We start from the raw sequence: 18,653 nt of genomic DNA on the forward strand, positions 1-18,653 counted from the left end.
AAAGGGCTGTTTGTGACCTCTAGTTAAATGCTATGACAGTCAGTGGCGACAGCGCAGAAGGGTACTTACTGTGCAGTGAAATGCCTGATGGGTGTGTGCAGTTTAATCCCACTTTTATGAAGTCGGGAAGCAGGTACTTGTGGCGAGCGAGAGAACCCTGAGCACATGTTTCTGGGGAGCTCACTACGGCCTGCTTGGTTTTAAGCATCTTTCACACCTTAACTCACTGAACGCTCCCCACAGCCTGTGAGGCAGCAACTACCAACATCTTTATTGGATGAAGGTAGAGAGGGAGGGACAGAGAGGTCACATAAGTCCCCTGGGGTCACACAGCTGGGAAGTGTGAAGGCAGGTACAGCCCCGCTGTGGCACACAGGAAGTGCTCCAAAATGCCTCAGGTGTACCACGCAACGATTCAGTAATCCTGTGAGATACTCCTCTCTCACGGCGATAGGTGTGGTCACCATCCGTCACCAAGCGTTATTATGGTGTTACTGACCATGTTCCCTCTAGTGTATTTTTATCTTCGTGACTTATGTATTTGATAACTGGACATTGGTACCTCTTTTTTTCTTTTTAAAGATTTTATTTATTTATTTGACAGAGAGAGGGGGAGAGCATAAGCAGGGAGGAGGGGCAGGCAGAGGGAGAGGGAGAGGGAGAAGGAGAATCCCCAGGAGCAAGGAGCCTGATGTGGGACTCGATCCCAGGACCCTGGGATCATGACCTGAGCCGAAGGCAGACTTTTAACTGACTGAGCCCCCCAGGCACCCGAAGTTTGTACTTCATAATCCCCTTTATTTCACATTCCTCCTGCCTCTGGCAACCACCAACTCTCGGTATTTAAGACTCTGTTTGTTTGTTTGTTCATTTGTTTGTTTTTTAGATAACACATTTAAGTGAAATTATAGGGTATTTGTCTTCCTGTTTCCCTCCTGTCACTTAGCAGAATACCTTCTAGGTCCACTCAAGGGATTATGGGTGCTTTGTCCTCTTTGTAATATTATATCTTGAAGACTCTCTTTCATGAGTGTGTGTTGCTTTTAAAATAATAAAAGACAGCACGGAAAGTACTGTTGATTGAAAACATAGAGCCGTTTTCACCTCTGAGGTTTGGAACCGCCTGGAAAGTGGGGCTGGTAAGTGCACACGTTCCCCAAGGCTGTGGTCAGGATGGAGTGAGGTGAGCTTTGTACGGTGTGTGGGTGGTGCGGGTCGCAGAGGAGGCGCTGGCTGAAGCTTCTTCCTTCTTCTCTCCCTCCTCTAGGCTTTTGACCCCATGCTGCCCTCCTGCCTTGACTCAGCACCCATTCCTCTTTGGGCCCTCCTCCAGCTAGAGGGAGCTCCAGAGAGGTGGGAGCAGTGGCCCTCTATCACCTTCTCACCTCTCCTTTATCAGCAGTAGGTGGGGTTGGATCCCCATCACTTTTGAAGAGCTGAGATCCGAAGGCTCCCACATCCCTGGCCAAGTTGGACAGGTTGCCTGGGTTTTTGGTCAAGGCCGTGGCTTGGTATTCTTGGGGCCAATCCTGTTGGGTCTTGGTTTTTTTATTTGCTAGCCCAGAAGGATTTGGAGGATCAGCATTTCCCTGCTGTGCCGGGATGGCTCGCCAGGCTTCACTTCCCTGAGAGAGAGTATTAAATGACCGGCTTTGGAAGCCACGCCACTCCTCTGCTTTGTGCCTGGCAATCTTTGCCATCCTTAAGTGTCTCTTGTTCTGAAACTTGGCCGTCTTATTTGTTGCAAGCTGAAACTTGGCCCAGCGATTATTGATAGGGAAGTGCTTTCTCTGCACTTGGCAGGACTCATTAACTGTGTATATCCTGCCCAGTCAAAGGCTTTGGCTTCTTCGAGGTAGAGAGGAGACAGCGTTCAAAACCAGAGACCAGCTAGAGATTCAGGAATATAAATATGTTGACAGGAAAATGGACTTCTCGTCACTTTCTTTCCTGTCCTTACGTGGAGGGCATCATTTCTTTCTGTTTGCGCACAGATACGCACACCAATCCATCCATCCATTATTTTAAAATAACCAGTGTATACTCTGCCTGAACATAATAATAGCAGATATATTGGTGAACAAGGCAAACGTGCTTTTAGGCTTTTGAAAATCAAAAACACACAGTCCTAAGCGAGGACTAAGAGAAAATGAAGGCCACTGTCCCAGGTCACCCAGCTAGGAAGCGCTGTCAGGACTTGACACAGGCCCAGCTTTTCCCTTAGAAGCCCCTGAGAGGAAATACTCCAGGGGCTCCCACCCAGTTTCCAGGTGTCCCAGTCCTCCTTCCCCAGCTCTTCCCTCACGATTAACCCACGGTGGCTTCTAAACTTTGTTCCGTGTCTCTGGAATTGTCCACATGGCTGTCAGAAAACGACAGCGTGGTTTCTTGCCTTCCCAAAAGGCACTTAGCTGGTAAGTAGTGAAGTTGGAATTTGGACCTATGTCCTGTGCTGTTTCCATTCCATAAATCACTTTGTGGAAATTTGCCCGTTTCTAGTTTGGACAAAGATGGGGACATGGGTGAGATGCAGTAGGTTAGGTTCCTGTAGAAATAGCTTTCTCAGCTACATTATTGAGGGAAAGAGAGAGTCTGGTATTCGTGGAAGCCAACAACAAGGTAGGCTCAAGTGCCTTTTGGGGAAAAAAGAAGACTTAATGATTGTTTACTGCCTAGGCCTACTTTTCATTACTTGATTCCTCCCTCCTATCTATCTGTTCTCCCATCCACCCATTCATGCTCCTGCTTGCTCACTCTCCCATGTGTCCATCTGTCCATCCTTCCACACACCCATCCTTCCATACCTCACTCCCTTCCATTCACCCATCGGTTCATCCATCCACCCACCCTCCCATGTTCCCATCTACCCACTGGCTATCTCGGGCCAGGTTAGGGTCTGTGGGGTAGACTAAAATGAATCAGACATGGGCTTAACCATTCAGAGCTCAAAACCAAGTTAGAGAATCTTTGAACACAGATGACTGGGGCACCAGGAGGTCTGTGGAGAAAGGCCTAGTAAGGTGTGAATTAGTAGTTGGGGAGCTGGGGTTCTGAGAGCGCTTCACGGAATAGGCTGTGGTTGAGTTAGACTTTGTGGGGTAAGCACAGTATGGGGAAGGCGCTCCAGGTGGAGGAAAGAGCCGAAGGAAAGGCATGAAAGTAGGAGGCAGAAGGTCACTGGCCACAGCAAGGGGTGTGTACGGGACGGAGTGGGATCCTGGAAAAGTAGATGGGCCAAGTCACCAGGGTGCTGTGTGCCAGGCCAGGGTGTCCACGCTTTGTGTCAGGCAGCAGGGAGCCGTTGACATTTGCCCAACGAAGGTTTCTGGTTGAAGGCTGTGAGGGAAGAGCTGGGGAAGGAGGACTGGCACACCTGGAAACTGGGTGGGAGCCCCTGGAGGTATTTCCTTTCAGGGGCTTCTGAGGGAAAAGCTGGGCCTGTGTCAAGTCCTGACAGCGCTTCCTAGCTGGGTGACCTGGGGCAGTGGCCTTCATTTTCTCTTAAAATGAGCAGATAGTAGTACTTCTGCATACCTCAAGGACCCATCCTGGAGACAGGTGAGGTGCTGCTTATCTGCCCTCCAGAGACCATAGGCGGCCTTGGGAGGCCGCCATCTTCCTGAGGCCCATGAGACCTGAGCCTCTGGGAGGCTAGGCTGTGGCGCACGGCTCCACTCCTCAACGGACTCGTGCCTGCCAGCCAGGGGCATTAGCGGTGTCTGAACCCGAGGCCACTTTGGCTGCCTATCCTGTCTCTATGTCTGCTGCCCTCAGAATACCCTGCTTGCATTTGGGTTGGGCCCTTCCCCTGCGTGGGGCCGGTCCTGCTGTGACCTTCCAGGGCCAGATTTCCTCCCGTGGGAATAGAGTCGAAGCCTTTCCTGTGATGGGTCACAAACCTCACTGTCCAAAGAGAAAATGTTTTCGGGCAGGGATGCCACAGCTGTATACTGTGGAACACAGACCAAGCCCCTCCTCGGTTCCAGGGGCCTGAACTGTATTTGACATTGGACATCCGGAATCTAGAGGCTGGGGAAAATAGAAAGCTTTTGCCTGGTCTGCTCCATTCTTTGGCTCTGACCCCCACCCCCAGGCTGCTCATTGACAGGCCGGCTGGGAGCCTTCCCTCACGCCTGCTGCCCAGCCAGGTTGCTAGGAGACCTCGCTAGCGACTGATCACCACCTGAGCTGCTTCTACCCACTCTTGGCCCTTGAGACCTTTGTTTCTTCCTAGAAGAAGAAACAATGTGTTTCTGAGGCTGGGTCTGGAACACGGGAGTGAGTTTTAGATGCCCCCTCACCTTTGGGAGAAGGTATTTTCTGCCAGGTGCAGCCTTATATGCAAAGCTGCCTACTAGAACTTTCTGCCGTGATGGGAACGTACTGTTTCTGCTCTATTCAGTGTGGCAGCCACGTGTGGCCGGTAACTTCCATATTGGACAGACGAGGGTGCCCATCCCTGGATATATTCAAGACAAGGTCAAGATAAAAGGGTCACTTCTGGGCACCATCCCCAGTCTGTCCTTGCTGGGACCCCTATGGATAATTGTCAGATGTCACTGAGTCAAATTAATTTTCATAAACCAGTTGTATTCCTTATGCTCTCTTTTCAGGTCCTCCTTATTTGTAGATGCCCAGAATGTTCCCGAAGTTCTAGCTTAGCTATACTTTTATTACCCTGCCTTGTTGACTGACTATTAAGGCTTACTTATTTTCTCTCATTACTGTATTGTCTTCTTATTTACCATTTTAAAGCGTTGCTTAATAGCTCACTGAGTTAGCCATTGTCTTACTGTTGAACATTTAGGTCATTTGCATTTTCTTGCCATCATTATGGACTCCTGTGAACATGATCCTAGTACCCTTCTTTTGTTGTCTTTATTTGAATAATTTCCCGGCCTTAATTTCTTAGGGATGAGGGAGAAGAGGCTTTAAAAACCTATTGCCAATTTTTGTCTCTGGAGGATTGAGTCTGTTTTTGTCAGTAATGAGCAGACCCATTTTACCACCTGTTTTGTCACCCACGCTAGATGTTCCCATTATTCCTCGTTTCTGGTAATTTAATAAATATACATCTCTACTTTTTTGGAGGAAAACTCTTCTGGCAGAAGAATCCTCTGGTTTCTGCTGCCTGTGGCCCATTAGTAACCGTGTTTTCTACTTGGGTCTTTGTATCCTGGATTATCAGTTAGGTCCTCTGAGCGGCCTCAGTGAAGGTCAGTTGGTAGGTCTTGGTGACCCTTTTGAAGGTGGCCTTTGTTACACGTGTGTTGTGTGGTGAGGTGCCTCCATGGATACGTGTTCTCTGCTGGAATACCCCCAGAGATGACAAACTTACTCTTTGGTGGCAAATGACAGAAGTCCAGAAGGGAGTTTATTGCCTCATGTAACTGAAAAGTCTAAGGGCAGACCCGGTCTTCAGGAACAGCTGGCTCCAGGAGTCCACAGACCTCATTATCTCCCCTTCTCCACTTGTGGGCCCTGTTTCCTTTGTCAGGACCTCATCGTCAGGCCAGGGTCTCGGAAGGAGTGGCCACATAGGCTATAAGACTCTCCAGCCTTTCTTTCTACCTATTTAGCAACCCCAAAGAAAGAAAAAAAAAGCCACTTTCCTGATAACTTAAGCAAAACACCCAAAAACCCCAGACTAACTCAGAACTACCCAGATACAACCCTGTTGGCCTGACTTAGGTCACTTGTGCAAGTGTGAACCACTAGCTATGGCTGAGAGGGCCGGCAATGAGTGGCTGGGCCTGGGCTGTGCACTGGGACCCGATGGGCTGAGCTTCTTATGAACCCCTTGCACCAAGAGAGAGAGGCAGTTGCCAAAGGAAGAGAGTTGTGAATCAGCAAGGGGGATAAGGCAGCTGTCCCAGATTGGACCTTGGTCACTGCATTCACTTGTATGAACTCTGTTTCATCATCTGCAAGGAGACAGGGAAGTTGGGGTGTAGGAGTGGTGGTTAATGTTCTTTCTGATCTCTGAGTTCTGTGATACCAGCTCTTCCCTGGAGGAGGAGGGAGTCACACAGTGATCAGCTTGCAGCCGGGAGGGAAAGGGATGGGCCTGGGGGTGGTCCTCACCAGCTGCTGCTTTGCGGTTGACTTTTAGGAAGCCCCAGCCCCTGACTGGACTTCCCGGGGCCCCATGGGTGGGGCAGGGCTCCCTGCTGGGAGAGTTGTCCCCACCTCCTCCAGGCTGGGCCCCGAGAGCTTCACAAGGGGGAAGATTGTTCCACAGAGGTGCCCGGGCCAGTAAACACAAGTGGCCACTGTGTGTCTGCTGTCAAGGGAGTGGGCTGAGGCGTTAGTCACTGCCAGCCAGCAGTGGAAGGCTGGGCGGGAACTCCTCCATCCTTTGCTGGACCCCAGCCTTGCCTCCGCCAGTGGGAGAGATGGACGTCAGAGGCCACAGGCTGCCACTTGTTCTTTATGTGACTCCTTGCTTGTCAACTCCCACAGGTGCCCCATCCGCTTGGACCACCCCTAGCTTTCTAAGACCCACCCACTCTCCAAGATGCCCTCACATCTGATTGCAGAGGAAGTTTGGGCATCATTTCCTCACCCTTCTACTGTATGCGAGGGAAACTGAGGCCCAGGCAGAACCTTTTCAGAATCTGACCTTGGGCAAAGAGGTCAGCACATGGATGCTGAAGCTGCATGGATCTGAATTCAACTCCTGGCCCTACTATTTACCTGCTGTATGTCCTCAAGCAAGTAACTTCACCCCTCTGAGCATCAGTTTTCTTCTATGTAAAACGAGGCTCTTAAAAGTACCTCCTTGGTGTAAAAAATAATCCTGGGGATCAAACTGCATCCTCTTGTGCCCTCTCTAGCCCTTGCTGCTTCGGCTAGTTTTGTTTTCAAGCTCTGCTTGCAAGCACATGTCCCCGAAGCTCCAGTCCTGCTGCCTCAGTGTTGGAGGCTGGCACGAAGCGGGGTTTGGGGCAGCCTCAGCCGCCTCCGCTACTGTTGTGAGCTTGCATCTCATTGGCTAATGTGGTCACATTCTTGTTCCGATTGACCAGGACGTGTCACCCACCCACTTCTAGAGTTGAAAGTGGACTCTGCTCCATTGTATTTTGGGGACTGGGAAGGTCAGCGGGTTAGCTCCACTGAAGAAAAATCAGGAAGGGTGAATTATGTCATAGGAGGGCAATGATTCCTACCACCAGTGCCGCCTCATTCACTAGAAAAGTGTCTGCCCTGTAACATGAGCTCAGTATATAATGGTTGAATGGATGAAGGGGTGGGGCACAGAGAAGTTGATTCCTGGGAGTCTAGTGTAGTGAAGAGAACACTGGCCTGGTGGTTAGGAGACCACCACAGCTCACAATCTTGGGTGGGTCCTGATACTCCTTTGAGTCTTAGTCTGCTAATCTGGGAAATGGGCATGATGGCTAACACCTGCCTTAATGGCTTATGGGTGGATTAAATTTTGGTACTTTTAGTACCCAGTAGCTGCCAAGCACGTTGTTGGTTGTGATCTTCATTGACTTTAGCAACAGGAGATGGAGCAGGGTGCTCATCAAGAGGGACTGGTTGGGAAGAGATTTGGGATTTAGGCTCTCTGAGCAAGACAGGTTTGCATTTGAATCTGCTTTTCCCCCTTACTTGCTGTGTGACCTGAGGCCTATCATGGTGCCTCTCAAAATCTCAGTTTTCTCATCTGTAAGTAGGGAATACTAATCCTTATCTCCAAGGGCTAGATGGAGGATGAAGTGAGAAATTCCATTTAAGGGCCGTCCTGGCACTCAGTGAGTGCTCAGGCAATGTTAGCTGTGTTTATCATCAACCTTATTATGTTTTCTGACATTGGGGTAAGCAGCTTGCTGCCTCAACCAGGCTTTTAAGGAATTTAATTTTGGCCAAGTCACTTTAGGCACCATGACTGCTGCCAACCCTTTCTGGCAGGCTCTGTTCTCTGTAATCTGAGCGAGGTGCTGGGCAGTGGGTGTCCCTTGGTGTTGACACTGGTGCCCAGCTGGGGGCCCGGCCCTGTGGTCAATGCCACTTTTCAGGGGGCGGGCAAGGTCTTGTGCACTCATGGGAAACAGTCCCTGCCTGGGCCTCCCCCACTTCCGGGGGAGAAAATGCTGTTTTGAGGAAACCCAGGAAGAGGTGACATGCAGCCTCTTTTTACCGCCTTTCAGGAGTGAAAGGTGAATGATTGGGGGTGGGGGTGGCTCATGCCCAGCTCAGCTCTCCCCTGTGCTGCTCTGGCTGGGGCTCAGGAGAGCATGATCAAGGTAGTAACCGTGCTCACCTGGCCCCAGCTCTGGCCATCCCGCTGAGCTCTCCACCTTCTTCTCGGTCCAGGAGCCGAGCAGGCCTTCCCTCCTCTTCTGCGTTTAGAGGGATGGAGTACGTGTGTTGTGCAATGTGTAAGGGTACTTTGATGGCCCTCTTAGGGACACTCAAAAATCAGCATTACCAGAAATGAAAGGGCAGGTACACAATCAGGTGAGAGAGAGAGAGAGAGAACACGAGAGCACAAGCACCCAATGGCTGAATTCATGAATTCCTCAGGTGTTTTCAACAAGCCTTTAAAACTACGTTTCGGGGAGAGGCGCCCACTCTACTCTGGTAGGGCGAGTGAGCAGGTGAGTTCCAGGACCTGGACTGACCCCAGGGAATGGTCCCATGTGAAATTCCTTCCCTCGCACCCCGGGCCTCATGTGGAAGGGACCATGTGGGGGACGGGTGGGCCGGCCAAAGAGTGCAGACCTGGCAGCAAGGGTCCAGACCAGCCCTGTCTCCCAAGTTGCTGGGGATGCTGCTTCCGTCTCCTCATCTGCGCCTGAGACAGTCACAGCACCGGCACCGTCGGGTGGTTAAGGAGATAAGTGAGTTAGCCTGTGCTGAACTGTAGTCCCGTGACCTTGATCAGTGGGAGACCATTGTTGTCACTGCGTGGCGGCCTGGGGACTTTGTAGCTCAGTTAACAGAAACAGTTACTTCAACTGAGAATAAATTTACAAATGAGTTAAAAAAAAAAAAAAAAGGCCCGCTGGCATCACTCCCTTCCGGAAGTTTCTCTGATGAGGATCGACACCCCCTCTCAGTTCCCCTCCCCCGAAGAGCATGCTGTCCAGTCACTGGCAGTAGAGGGGTGGGTCTCCAATGGGACCTTGAGGCCAGGAGCAAGGGTGCTGTGTCTTGGCTTGACTGACTGAGCCACCCAGGCACCCCAGCTCGGTCTGTGCCTGGAGGGTGCCCTGTGCAGGGCTGGCCTGGGAGCGCCTGTAGGTGTCTGTTGGCACTGGTCTTAGAGGCTTCTGAGTTCTGGAGGTGATAGTGTAATAGTGGAAAGTGCACAGAGTCTTAGAAATGAGAGGAATCAGATTCAAATTCCAGTGCCACAACCCCAGCTCCAGCCATGTCTGGCCTCTGAACCTGTAGAGTGGGGACACTGAGGTGCTGGGTGCCATGGTGTCATGAGAGGCGATGTGAAGTCCCATTGTCCTTCACGGGGTGCTAGGCGTGTGGGAGCAGCTGGGACATCACCATTTGTGGTGCCTCAGGTTGCAGAGTTGTTCTCTGAGGCCGGCGGCATCCGATGCTGTCCCCAGGAAGGTTGCACAGTGGAGAGTGACCGGGCTGCTCACAGAGTCCAGGGCAGCTTGGTCCTCCGTGCTCTCCCACAGATGGCGAGTCAGAGGCTCCAGACGAATGGCTGGCTTTCAGGGCCCGTGTCGTAGGAAAGTGTGCTCCCTCATGCAACGCAGCGTGGAGTGCTCCCAGCTGCAGCCCTTGGGGCTCATGAGGCCTCCTGAACGCGTGTGGGCTCTACTCCCTTTTCCTGGACACCGGTTCCTCGTGGCTGGAGTTGCTTGCATGTGGTTATTTCTCCCTTGCTCTCAGTTCTTAAGAGTGTGGTAAAATATGCATAACATAAAACTGACCATTTTTAGGGTGCTTGGGTGGCTCAGTTGGTTAAGCGTCTGCCTTTGGCTGAGGTTGTGATGCCAAGGTCCTGGGATCAAGTCCTGTGATGGGCTTCCTGCTCAGCAGGGAGCCTGCTTCTCCTTCTCCTGCTCCCCCTGCTTGTGTTCTCTCTCTCTCTCTCTCTGTCAAATAAATAAAATCTTTAAAAGAAAAAAAGGGTGTCCTATCACTTTATTGTTCAGTGACTGGGATCTCTTACTGAGCAACTCAACAGTCTTTCCATATTGGTATTTGTAGAGCTATGCCATTCTTGTGTTTTTACTTATGCCACAGGATGGGTATGTTGTACTTTAAAAAATATAATTGGGGCTCCTGGGTGGCTCAGTCAGTTAAGAGTCTGCCTTGGGTTCAGGTCATGAGCTCAGGGTCCTGGGATCGAGCCCCTCATCGGGCTCCCTGCTTATCCCTCTCCCTCTGACTGCTCCTCCCCCTGCTTGGGCTCTCCCGTCTCTGTCAAATAAATAAAACCTTAAAAAGATAAAAATAAAAACCATGATTACTAAATGCCAAGCATTGTCTCTCCTGCATGCCCTCTGCACTGACAAAATAAGCCGCACTGGCCATTGTCAAGAGCAGCGGATCTCCTGCTCTGACCTCACAGTCCCCATAGTCCCCCACCATGTGGACCCCTGGCCTCTGCGGGCACACTCCACGGGCCTCTCTAGGATGGCTTCCCGGGTTTGGTTTCTTGCCATGCAGACCTCATTGACCTTCTCTGTCTCCACTTTGCAGGCCAAGAACAAGGAGACAGGTGCCTTGGCTGCTGCCAAGGTAATTGAGACCAAGAGTGAGGAGGAGCTGGAGGACTACACCGTGGAGATCGACATCCTGGCCACCTGTGACCACCCCTACATTGTCAAGCTCCTGGGAGCCTACTACTACGATGGGAAGCTGTGGGTAAGGGCCACCGGCTGTCCCCTCTGGGTCCCTGTGGCGTGGTAGGCCAAGCTAGCCTGGTTCAGAGGCCCTTCGTTCTTTCTCAGTGTCTGCTTTGAGGGCAAGGGCTGGGATGAGAAGAAGGTGAAGCAGAGGGGCTGGAGGTCCCCCCCTCCTTCCCTTCCTGCAGAGCCTCCCCACTTTTGGGGGGAGTGGGGACACTGGTTTAGAGCAGGAAAGAATTCTAAAGTTCTGCTGCCAGGCCTCAAATCCCAACTCTGGCCCTTACAAGTTAGAGAGCCCTAGGCAAGTTCTTAACCTCTCTGCCTCAGTTTTTCCAACTGTAAGATGGGGGTAATACTGGTACCTAGCTCATATGGTAATTACAGGGATTAAAGAACTTAATTCATGGTCAGTGTTTAGAAGTGTACCTTGCAGGTGTAAGAGTTCGGTGACTATTGGCTGTTTTATTATTTGTAACAGTGGTATTGTTATTAGCTGTGGGTGCTGCGTGGGGATTCTTTTCAGTGGTGGTGCTAAGGAACGGGGGTCCCTTAACAGCCCCTGTTTTCCATCAGCAGCCTGAGTGTGATGTGCACAGTGCAGCTTCGAGCCCCACCTTCCAAACCCAGGATCACCCCAAGCTTCTCTAGGGTAATCCTGCAGTGCTCTCGGGTCTACCCCGGGCACACCCGCCCACACAATACCTGTCCCGTGGACCCTTGTCTGGTGTGAATGCCTCTCAGTTTCTAAAACCTAGACTTCTAGAACACAGGTGTCTCTTCGGACTCCTTTTCAGCAAGTGTTTTCTAGGTAAAGCAACATGTCTGTGTCCCCAAAGTTCAGCGCAACATTTGTCACAGAATCACTGTGCAGGACAAGTGTCGAGTGAATTGTGGATACAGTTGCACATGTAGGCGTTTTGCACATGCTTCAGAAGCACGTGTAGGTGTTTTACAGAGGGAGCCGAGGGGTGGCAGGCCTGGGTGTCTGCAGGGTTGTGGCAGCTGGGAGAGCCGGTCCAGGTCCGTGGTGCTGCACACAGTGACCAGGTTACTCATGACTGGGTAGTCAGCAGGGGGGTGTTGGAAGCTCGACTGCCTATCATGGTAGTTCATGAAGTTCAGAGAGAGCGTGACTATGCTTTAGTTACATTTTAGGAAATTAATGGGAAGTTAGGAGGTGACAAGTGGTGCTTTGTGATTTTAAAATAAGGGGAGGGGGCACCTGGGTGGCTCAGTAGGTTAAGTGTCTGCCTTCAGCTCAGGTCATGATTCCAGGGTGCTGGGATCGAGCCCTACATCGGGCTCCCTGCTCAGCAGGAAGCCTGCTTCTCCCTCTCCCACTCCCCCTGCTTGTGTTCCTGCTCTCGCTGTATCTCTGTCTGTCAAATAAATAAATAAAATCTTAAAAAAGGGGGGGCTTATTTATTATTATTTATTTATCCCAGGTTTGTTTTATTTATGTTTGTTTGTTTATTATTTATTATTTATTTATCCCAGGTTTTATTTATTTATTTATGTTTGCACAGGATGCCTGATTTTTAGGAACAAGCCACTGATGCTTGATGGGGAAAACTGAGTTGTTTCATTTGTGAAAAGAATCCTGCTGTTTAAGAAAACCAAAGGAGGGATGCCTGGGTGGCTCATTTGGTTGGGCATCTACCTTCAGCTCGGGTCATGATCCCAGAGTCCTGGGATCGAGTCCCACATCGAGCTCCTTGCTCAGCGGGGAACCTGCTTCTCACTCTGCATGTTCTGCCCGCAGCTTTCTGTGCTCCTGCTCTCTCTGACCAATAAATAAATAAAAAATCTTAAAAAAAAAAAAAAGAAAGAAAGAAAAGAAAAGAAAACCAAAGGAGAGTTTAGAAACTCCCATCAGAGTTGATCCTTCTCATTTGACGGAGCCGAAGGAAGCCACTGTCTGAGGGCGGTGAGAATGTGACCCCCCAGCCCACCCAGTGGTCTGTCCATGGACTCTGCCTCCCCTTGCAGTCCTGGATAGAAGCCAACTTTCCTTTGCCTCTCTGAGTGTCTCCTTGGGGTGCCTCCTGGATGTCAATCGGGCTTTAAAACCACCCCCAGACTGCCAGCTGCAGATTCCAAACCCTTCTTCATCTACAGTCTCTAGGTGTCTCAGCGGGTGGTGAGCAGGATGGAGACCCAGGCACAGAGAGGACACGCCCTCTAGCTCGTGGTCACACCTGTGCCTACACGTTTCCTCTGTCCTGATTCATCGAGCTGCTTTTTAAAAGCTTTCTCTTTTAAAAATTAAACAAATATTATATATATATATAGTTACCAGAGAAAAATGAGAGTATACAGAAAAAGATTAAAACCATTCAAATTTTTGTACCAGAGATAACCATACCTAAAAAATATTTTTCTAGGCTTTTAAAAAATATATATACACAAACATACTCATACCCACAGGTTTTTAAGTTTTATTTTTTAATTTTTTAAAAGATTATTTATTTATTCATTTGATAGAGATCACAAGTAGGCAGAGAGGCAGGTGGCGGGAGCGGGGAGCAGGTTCTCTGCTGAGCAGAGAGCCCTATGTGGGGCTTGATCCCAGAGCCCTGAGATTATGACCTGAGCTGAAGGCAGAAGCTTAACCCACTGAGGCACCCAGGCGCCCCCCAACAGGTTTGACCCATACTTACGACTTTACCTTTAACTCTTTTTACTTATGTCTTATTTATTTATTTATGAAATATTTTTATTTATTTGTTTGACAGAGAGTGAGCACAAGCAGAGGGAGCAGAGGGAAGAGAGAGAAGCAGGATCCCTATTGAGCAGGGAGCCCGATGTGGGACTCAAACCAAGGACCCTGGGATCATGACCCGAGCTGCAGGCAGCTGCTTAATTGGCTGAGCCACCCAGGCATCCCTTATTTTTTATTTTTTTAAAGTAATCTCTATACCCAACATGGGGCTTGAACTTTCCACCCTGAGATCAAGAGTTGTGTGCTCTACCAACTGAGCCAGCCAGACACCCCATTTACTTAAGGTCTATTGAGAACCACTTTTCATGTGATGGGGGAAACACCTGCATCTTCATATTTATTTGGTAGAATTCCATCTTCTGACTGTGCCTTTCTCCGTTGTTAGGTATGTACGCTGCTTCCTTTTTTTTCCTGTTAGAAACAAAGTTGTGATGGACCTCTTTGAATTTTTGTATGCTTGTCTATGAACCTCTTTAGGAATATTTTTAAGTATCTGTAGTGTCCGTTGCTGAACTAGCATCACAGGGCCACTTTTCATATTTACCAGGCATTTTCCCATCTACCTGTCCACCTACCAAACCCAGCCAACATTATCTGCTTATCTGTCCATCCATCCTCCTGTCCATCCATATAATCTTTCTTGGACTGCTGATTGTGGACTCATTACGAAAACCATCTTTTATATGTCTGTCCCCAGTATTGATTGTGGCCCGGTACCAAGTTCTTGACTTCCCCAGGTCCAAGGATAATACTAAGCACACTAACATTTACTGAGGGCTTACTGTGAGCGGGGCCTTTTACGGCTGTGAGTTTTACTGCGATTATGTCATTTGCTTTTCATTCTATGAGGTAGTTGCTTTTTCCCCATTTTACAGATGAAAATAAGAAACAAAGAGGTTAAGTAAGTTCCCACCCAAGGCCACGCAGCTAGAAAGTGACAGGGTTGGAAATCAGATAGAAAAGAAGGACAGTTTGTAACTGGGCTGTGACTGTCATGAGGTTGTTTAAATAGATACATGAGAATGTTCTGACCCAAAGTTGCCTTTAGGCTGGTGCTTTCTTACCCAGGGCCGCTGCTGTGGCTGGAACCATTTCTCACTGCCTTCTTCTGTAGCTGCCCCTTACTGGCTGCGTTTGTTGTTTTGTAGCCCTTAAAGGTGCCATGTCCTCATTTTTGAGGATTTGCGTTTTAGACGTTTTGAAATCAAGGCAGAAGTTGCTGGAATGAGGTGGAGGATGGGGAAAGGGTCTCCCGTAGAAGGGTTAGTATGGGCAGTGGTTCAGAGGCGTGAAATTTGTGGCATTTGGAGAATGGGTGGTCTAGGATCAAGGGCAGCATGTGGAAAGACGAGGGCTGTAAGTAATTAGAGCCCGTGTTGTGTGCAGGGCTTCCAATGCCAAGGTGAAGAATTTGAACTTAACATTTATTGTATTTTATTTGTTTATTTTTTTTTAAAGATTTTATTTATTTATTTGACAGAGAGAGATCACAAGTAGAGAGGCAGGCAGAGAGAGAGAGAGAGAGAGAGGTAAGCAGGCTCCCCGCCGAGCAGAGAGCCCGATGCGGGACTCGATCCCAGGACCCTGAGATCATGACCTGAGCCGAAGGCAGCGGCCCAACCCACTGAGCCACCCAGGCGCCCCTATTTGTTTATTTTTAAATAAAGTTTTAATTTATTTGAGAAAGAGAGCAAGTGCATGAACAGGGAAAGAGGGAGAGGGAGAAGCAGACTCCCCTGCTGAGCTGGGAGCCTGTGCTGGGCTCAATCCTAGGACTCTGGAATCATGACCTAAGCCAAAGGCAAAAGCTTAACTGATTGAGCAAACTGGGCATTCCCAGCACTTAACTTTTTAGATCAGTGGTTCTCAAAGTAGAGCCCTCAGACCAGCAGCAGCAGTGAACCCTGGGGCCTTGTGAGAAATGCTAAGTATCAGGTCCCAACCCAGATAGACTTGCTGAATCAGAAACTCTGGGTGGGGCCCAGCAGTCTGTTTTAAGGAGACTTTTTTGTTTTTTTTAAGATTTTATTAATTTATTTGACAGCGATCACAGGTAGGCAGAACATCAGGCAGAGAGAGAGGAGGAAGCAGCCTCCCCGCTGAGCAGCAAGCCCATTGCGGGGCTCGATCCCAGGACCCTGAGATCATGACCTGAGCTGAAGGCAGAGGCTTAACCCACTGAGCCACCTAGGCACCCCTTAAGGAGCCTTTTAGGCGACTCTAGTGCTTGTTAAGCTTTTAGAACTGTTTCATGTAAGGGGGACTCTGTGGTAGTTTTCCAGAGGGAAGATATATTTTGTATTTTAGAAAGAAATCAGGTTTGAGGGGGCAAGAGTAAAAGCTTTGAGGTCAACCAGAAAGCAGTAAGAAAAGGATGTGAGATGGGAACATTACTGGGTCAGCAAAAGCTGCAAAAGGGACACTTGAGCTGTATCTGGAAGGATGCGTGGGAGTTCTCCAGAGGGCCAGGAGAAGGGAGAGCAGTTTGAAGAGAGAGACAGCATGCACAAAAGTAGGGGAGGAAGAAGTCTTGTTCTGAGATACAGGGTTGGCAGTGGTACTGACTTCTTCCTCTTTTTTTTTTTTTTTTTTTTTTTGATTTTATTTATTTATTTGACAGGACAGAGATCACAAGTAGGCAGAGAGGCAGGCAGAGGAGAGGAGGAAGCAGGCTCCCTGCTGAGCAGAGAGCCTGATGCGGGGCTCCATCCCAGGACCCTGAGATCATGACCTGAGCCGAAAGCAGAGGCTTTAACCCACTGAGCCACCCAGGTACCCCTGGTACTGACTTCTTGGTGTTTCCTTCTGTGTGATGGGTCTTGGATCCAGGCCTCCTGTGTGGCGCCAGGAGCCATCTTTGTCATGGTGGTGTCTTTGACAAAACGCGTCCTGGACCTGGGTCTGCTCTCAGGGCTTGGGCTCGGGCATGAGAAACCAGCTCTTACCCAGCTGCCCTGAACCCTGTCCCCAGCCATGGCATCCAGGGAGAGACCTTCCCCCTGACTGGGTCAGTGGACATTCACCAAACCACCTCACCTGCAATCTGACAAGATGAGTTCGTTTTCTTCCAGGATTTGTAATCTTAGCAAAATCCTGCCATGGTTTCTTAAGCCTACTTCTGCGTTTGAATATCAAATGGTGCAAGTGGGGGAAAAACAACCCAGAATACTCTAGACCAACACTGTCTAGTAGACATGTAACGTAAGCCACATAGGTAATGTAAAATTTTCTGATAGCTGTATTTTAAATAAAGAAACAGATGAAGTTAGTTTAAATAATACAATTTTTTAAACCTAGTATATCCAAAATATTATTTTGACATGTAAGCAATATAAAAATTATTAATGAGCTATTTTACTACCTTTTTCATTCTAAGCCTTCAACTCCAGTGTGTGTCCTATACTGAGAGCACATCTCAATTCAGCAGCTAAATTTTTACCAGGAATCTATATTTAGATGTCATAAAATTTACAGTTGACAAAGTAGATGCAAAGTTGTCTGAACATTTTTAAATGTTTCCTAGTAATGGAATTGTCAGTTTTAAAATTTAAATTAATTAAAAGTGAATGAAGTCGTACATTTAGTTTTACACCAGGCACATTCCAAGTGTGGTTAGTGGGTGCTGGATTGGGCAGTGTCCACAGTGCAGCTCTGGATGTAGACTCAGGGCCCCAAAATGAGTGAGGGGTCATTTAAAATGACCCCTCCCCATCAACATCCCTCCTGTCCCCACCCTCAGCCCTGAGCCAGATTTTGGTCTCTGGGAAAGTCTTGCAAGGGTTGGGTCCGTTTTTCAAGAGGCGATCCGGGAGTGGGAGCGAGTGGGATGATGGGAAATATTTAACAGTCACTTCCTGGAGGAGAACAGCCCTGGTATAGAGCATCTGCCAATTTCCGTGGTGTAAACATTCCCACTTTGGTTAATTTCAGGCTACAAACTCCATGTCACTGACAGCTGGAAAGAGGTTTGCAGTAGAGGTAAATAATATCCAGAGTATATGTAATAGTAGAACGTGGTAAAATGATGAGGAAAAGGAGGGGTTTAGAGTGTTTGTCATCTTTGTTTTTAACACCATTCCAAAAATTACAAAGTTATGTAACTTAATTTTTAATCATGGTTGTGTTTAATAATACAAAAATTCCTGGAAATGTCACCATCAGTTTCCTAAGCCAGTGAAGGCTAGCTCTAGCACACCACTGGAGCCAGACCCCAGGAGTGTTGACTAAACCACGGAAAGCTGCAGTTGGGCACCACACAGCCATCCACTCATTTGAAGATGAGGCATTTGCAGACCAGAGAGGGTCTGGGATTTACTCAAGGTCACACAGCAAATTCGTCACAAGGCCAGACATGCAGAAAAGACCACGGATGAGGGAACTTACTCATGTTACACTGCCTTGTAAAAAGCCCTTCCCTGGCTCCCCAGGATAGATTCCACACCCAGGACACAGGCTGTAGTCTGCCACCCGAGAATGCTTTCCCAGTTCTCTTCTCCAGTTCTTCTAAGCTATTGGAGGCAGTGCCTCCAGCTATTGGCTCATCCTGTACCCTCCCCCCAGCCCGCCCTTCTGATGTCATGTGGGGTCAGCAAGAGCATCACGGCTTCTGTGAGGCCTTTTCACTTCCCCATACCTCTAGGTGGAATTTACCTTCCTTTCCTTTACTCTCTGTTTCATTTGTTCTCTCTCCTTCTACCACCCACATTTCAGCAGTTACCAGTCTTGGTGTCGCCTCTGGGAGACTGGGCCCTGCTTTCATTCTCGCCTAGAGCTGGTCCAGTGCAAGGGAAGGAATGGACGCCCGTGCTGGTCCCCCTCTAGATTGCTGTGGCTGTCTGGGGCCCACCCTGTCCTGGGGAGATTGAAACCCCACAGAGCACGTCCTGGGGCCAGCTTTGGCCATGGTTTTTTTTTTTTTTTTTTTTAAGACTTTATTTATTTGACAGAGATCACAAGTAGGCAGAGAGGCAGGCAGAGAGAGGGAGGGGAAGCAGGCTCCCCGCTGAGCAGAGAGCCCAATGCGGGGCTCGATCCCAGGACCCTGAGATCATGACCTGAGCCGAAGGCAGAGGCTTAACCCACTGAGCCAACCAGGCGCCCCT

General features: G+C 49.1%; 1 protein-coding gene across 1 annotated transcript in view; it reads left to right on the forward strand.

The window, feature by feature from the left end:
- Nucleotides 1-18,653, forward strand: part of LOC111141214 (serine/threonine kinase 10) — a 118,712-nt gene that overhangs the window by 13,193 nt on the left and 86,866 nt on the right. Inside the window, exon 2 of the mRNA XM_022493625.1 lies at nt 10,681-10,845. Coding sequence (XP_022349333.1) covers nt 10,681-10,845 — 165 coding nt within the window. The remainder of the gene's footprint in view (nt 1-10,680; nt 10,846-18,653) is intronic.

This window comes from Enhydra lutris, unplaced genomic scaffold, assembly GCF_002288905.1.
Source record: "Enhydra lutris kenyoni isolate GAN:26980312 unplaced genomic scaffold, ASM228890v2 scaffoldscaffold5, whole genome shotgun sequence".
NCBI lineage: Eukaryota > Metazoa > Chordata > Mammalia > Carnivora > Mustelidae > Enhydra > Enhydra lutris.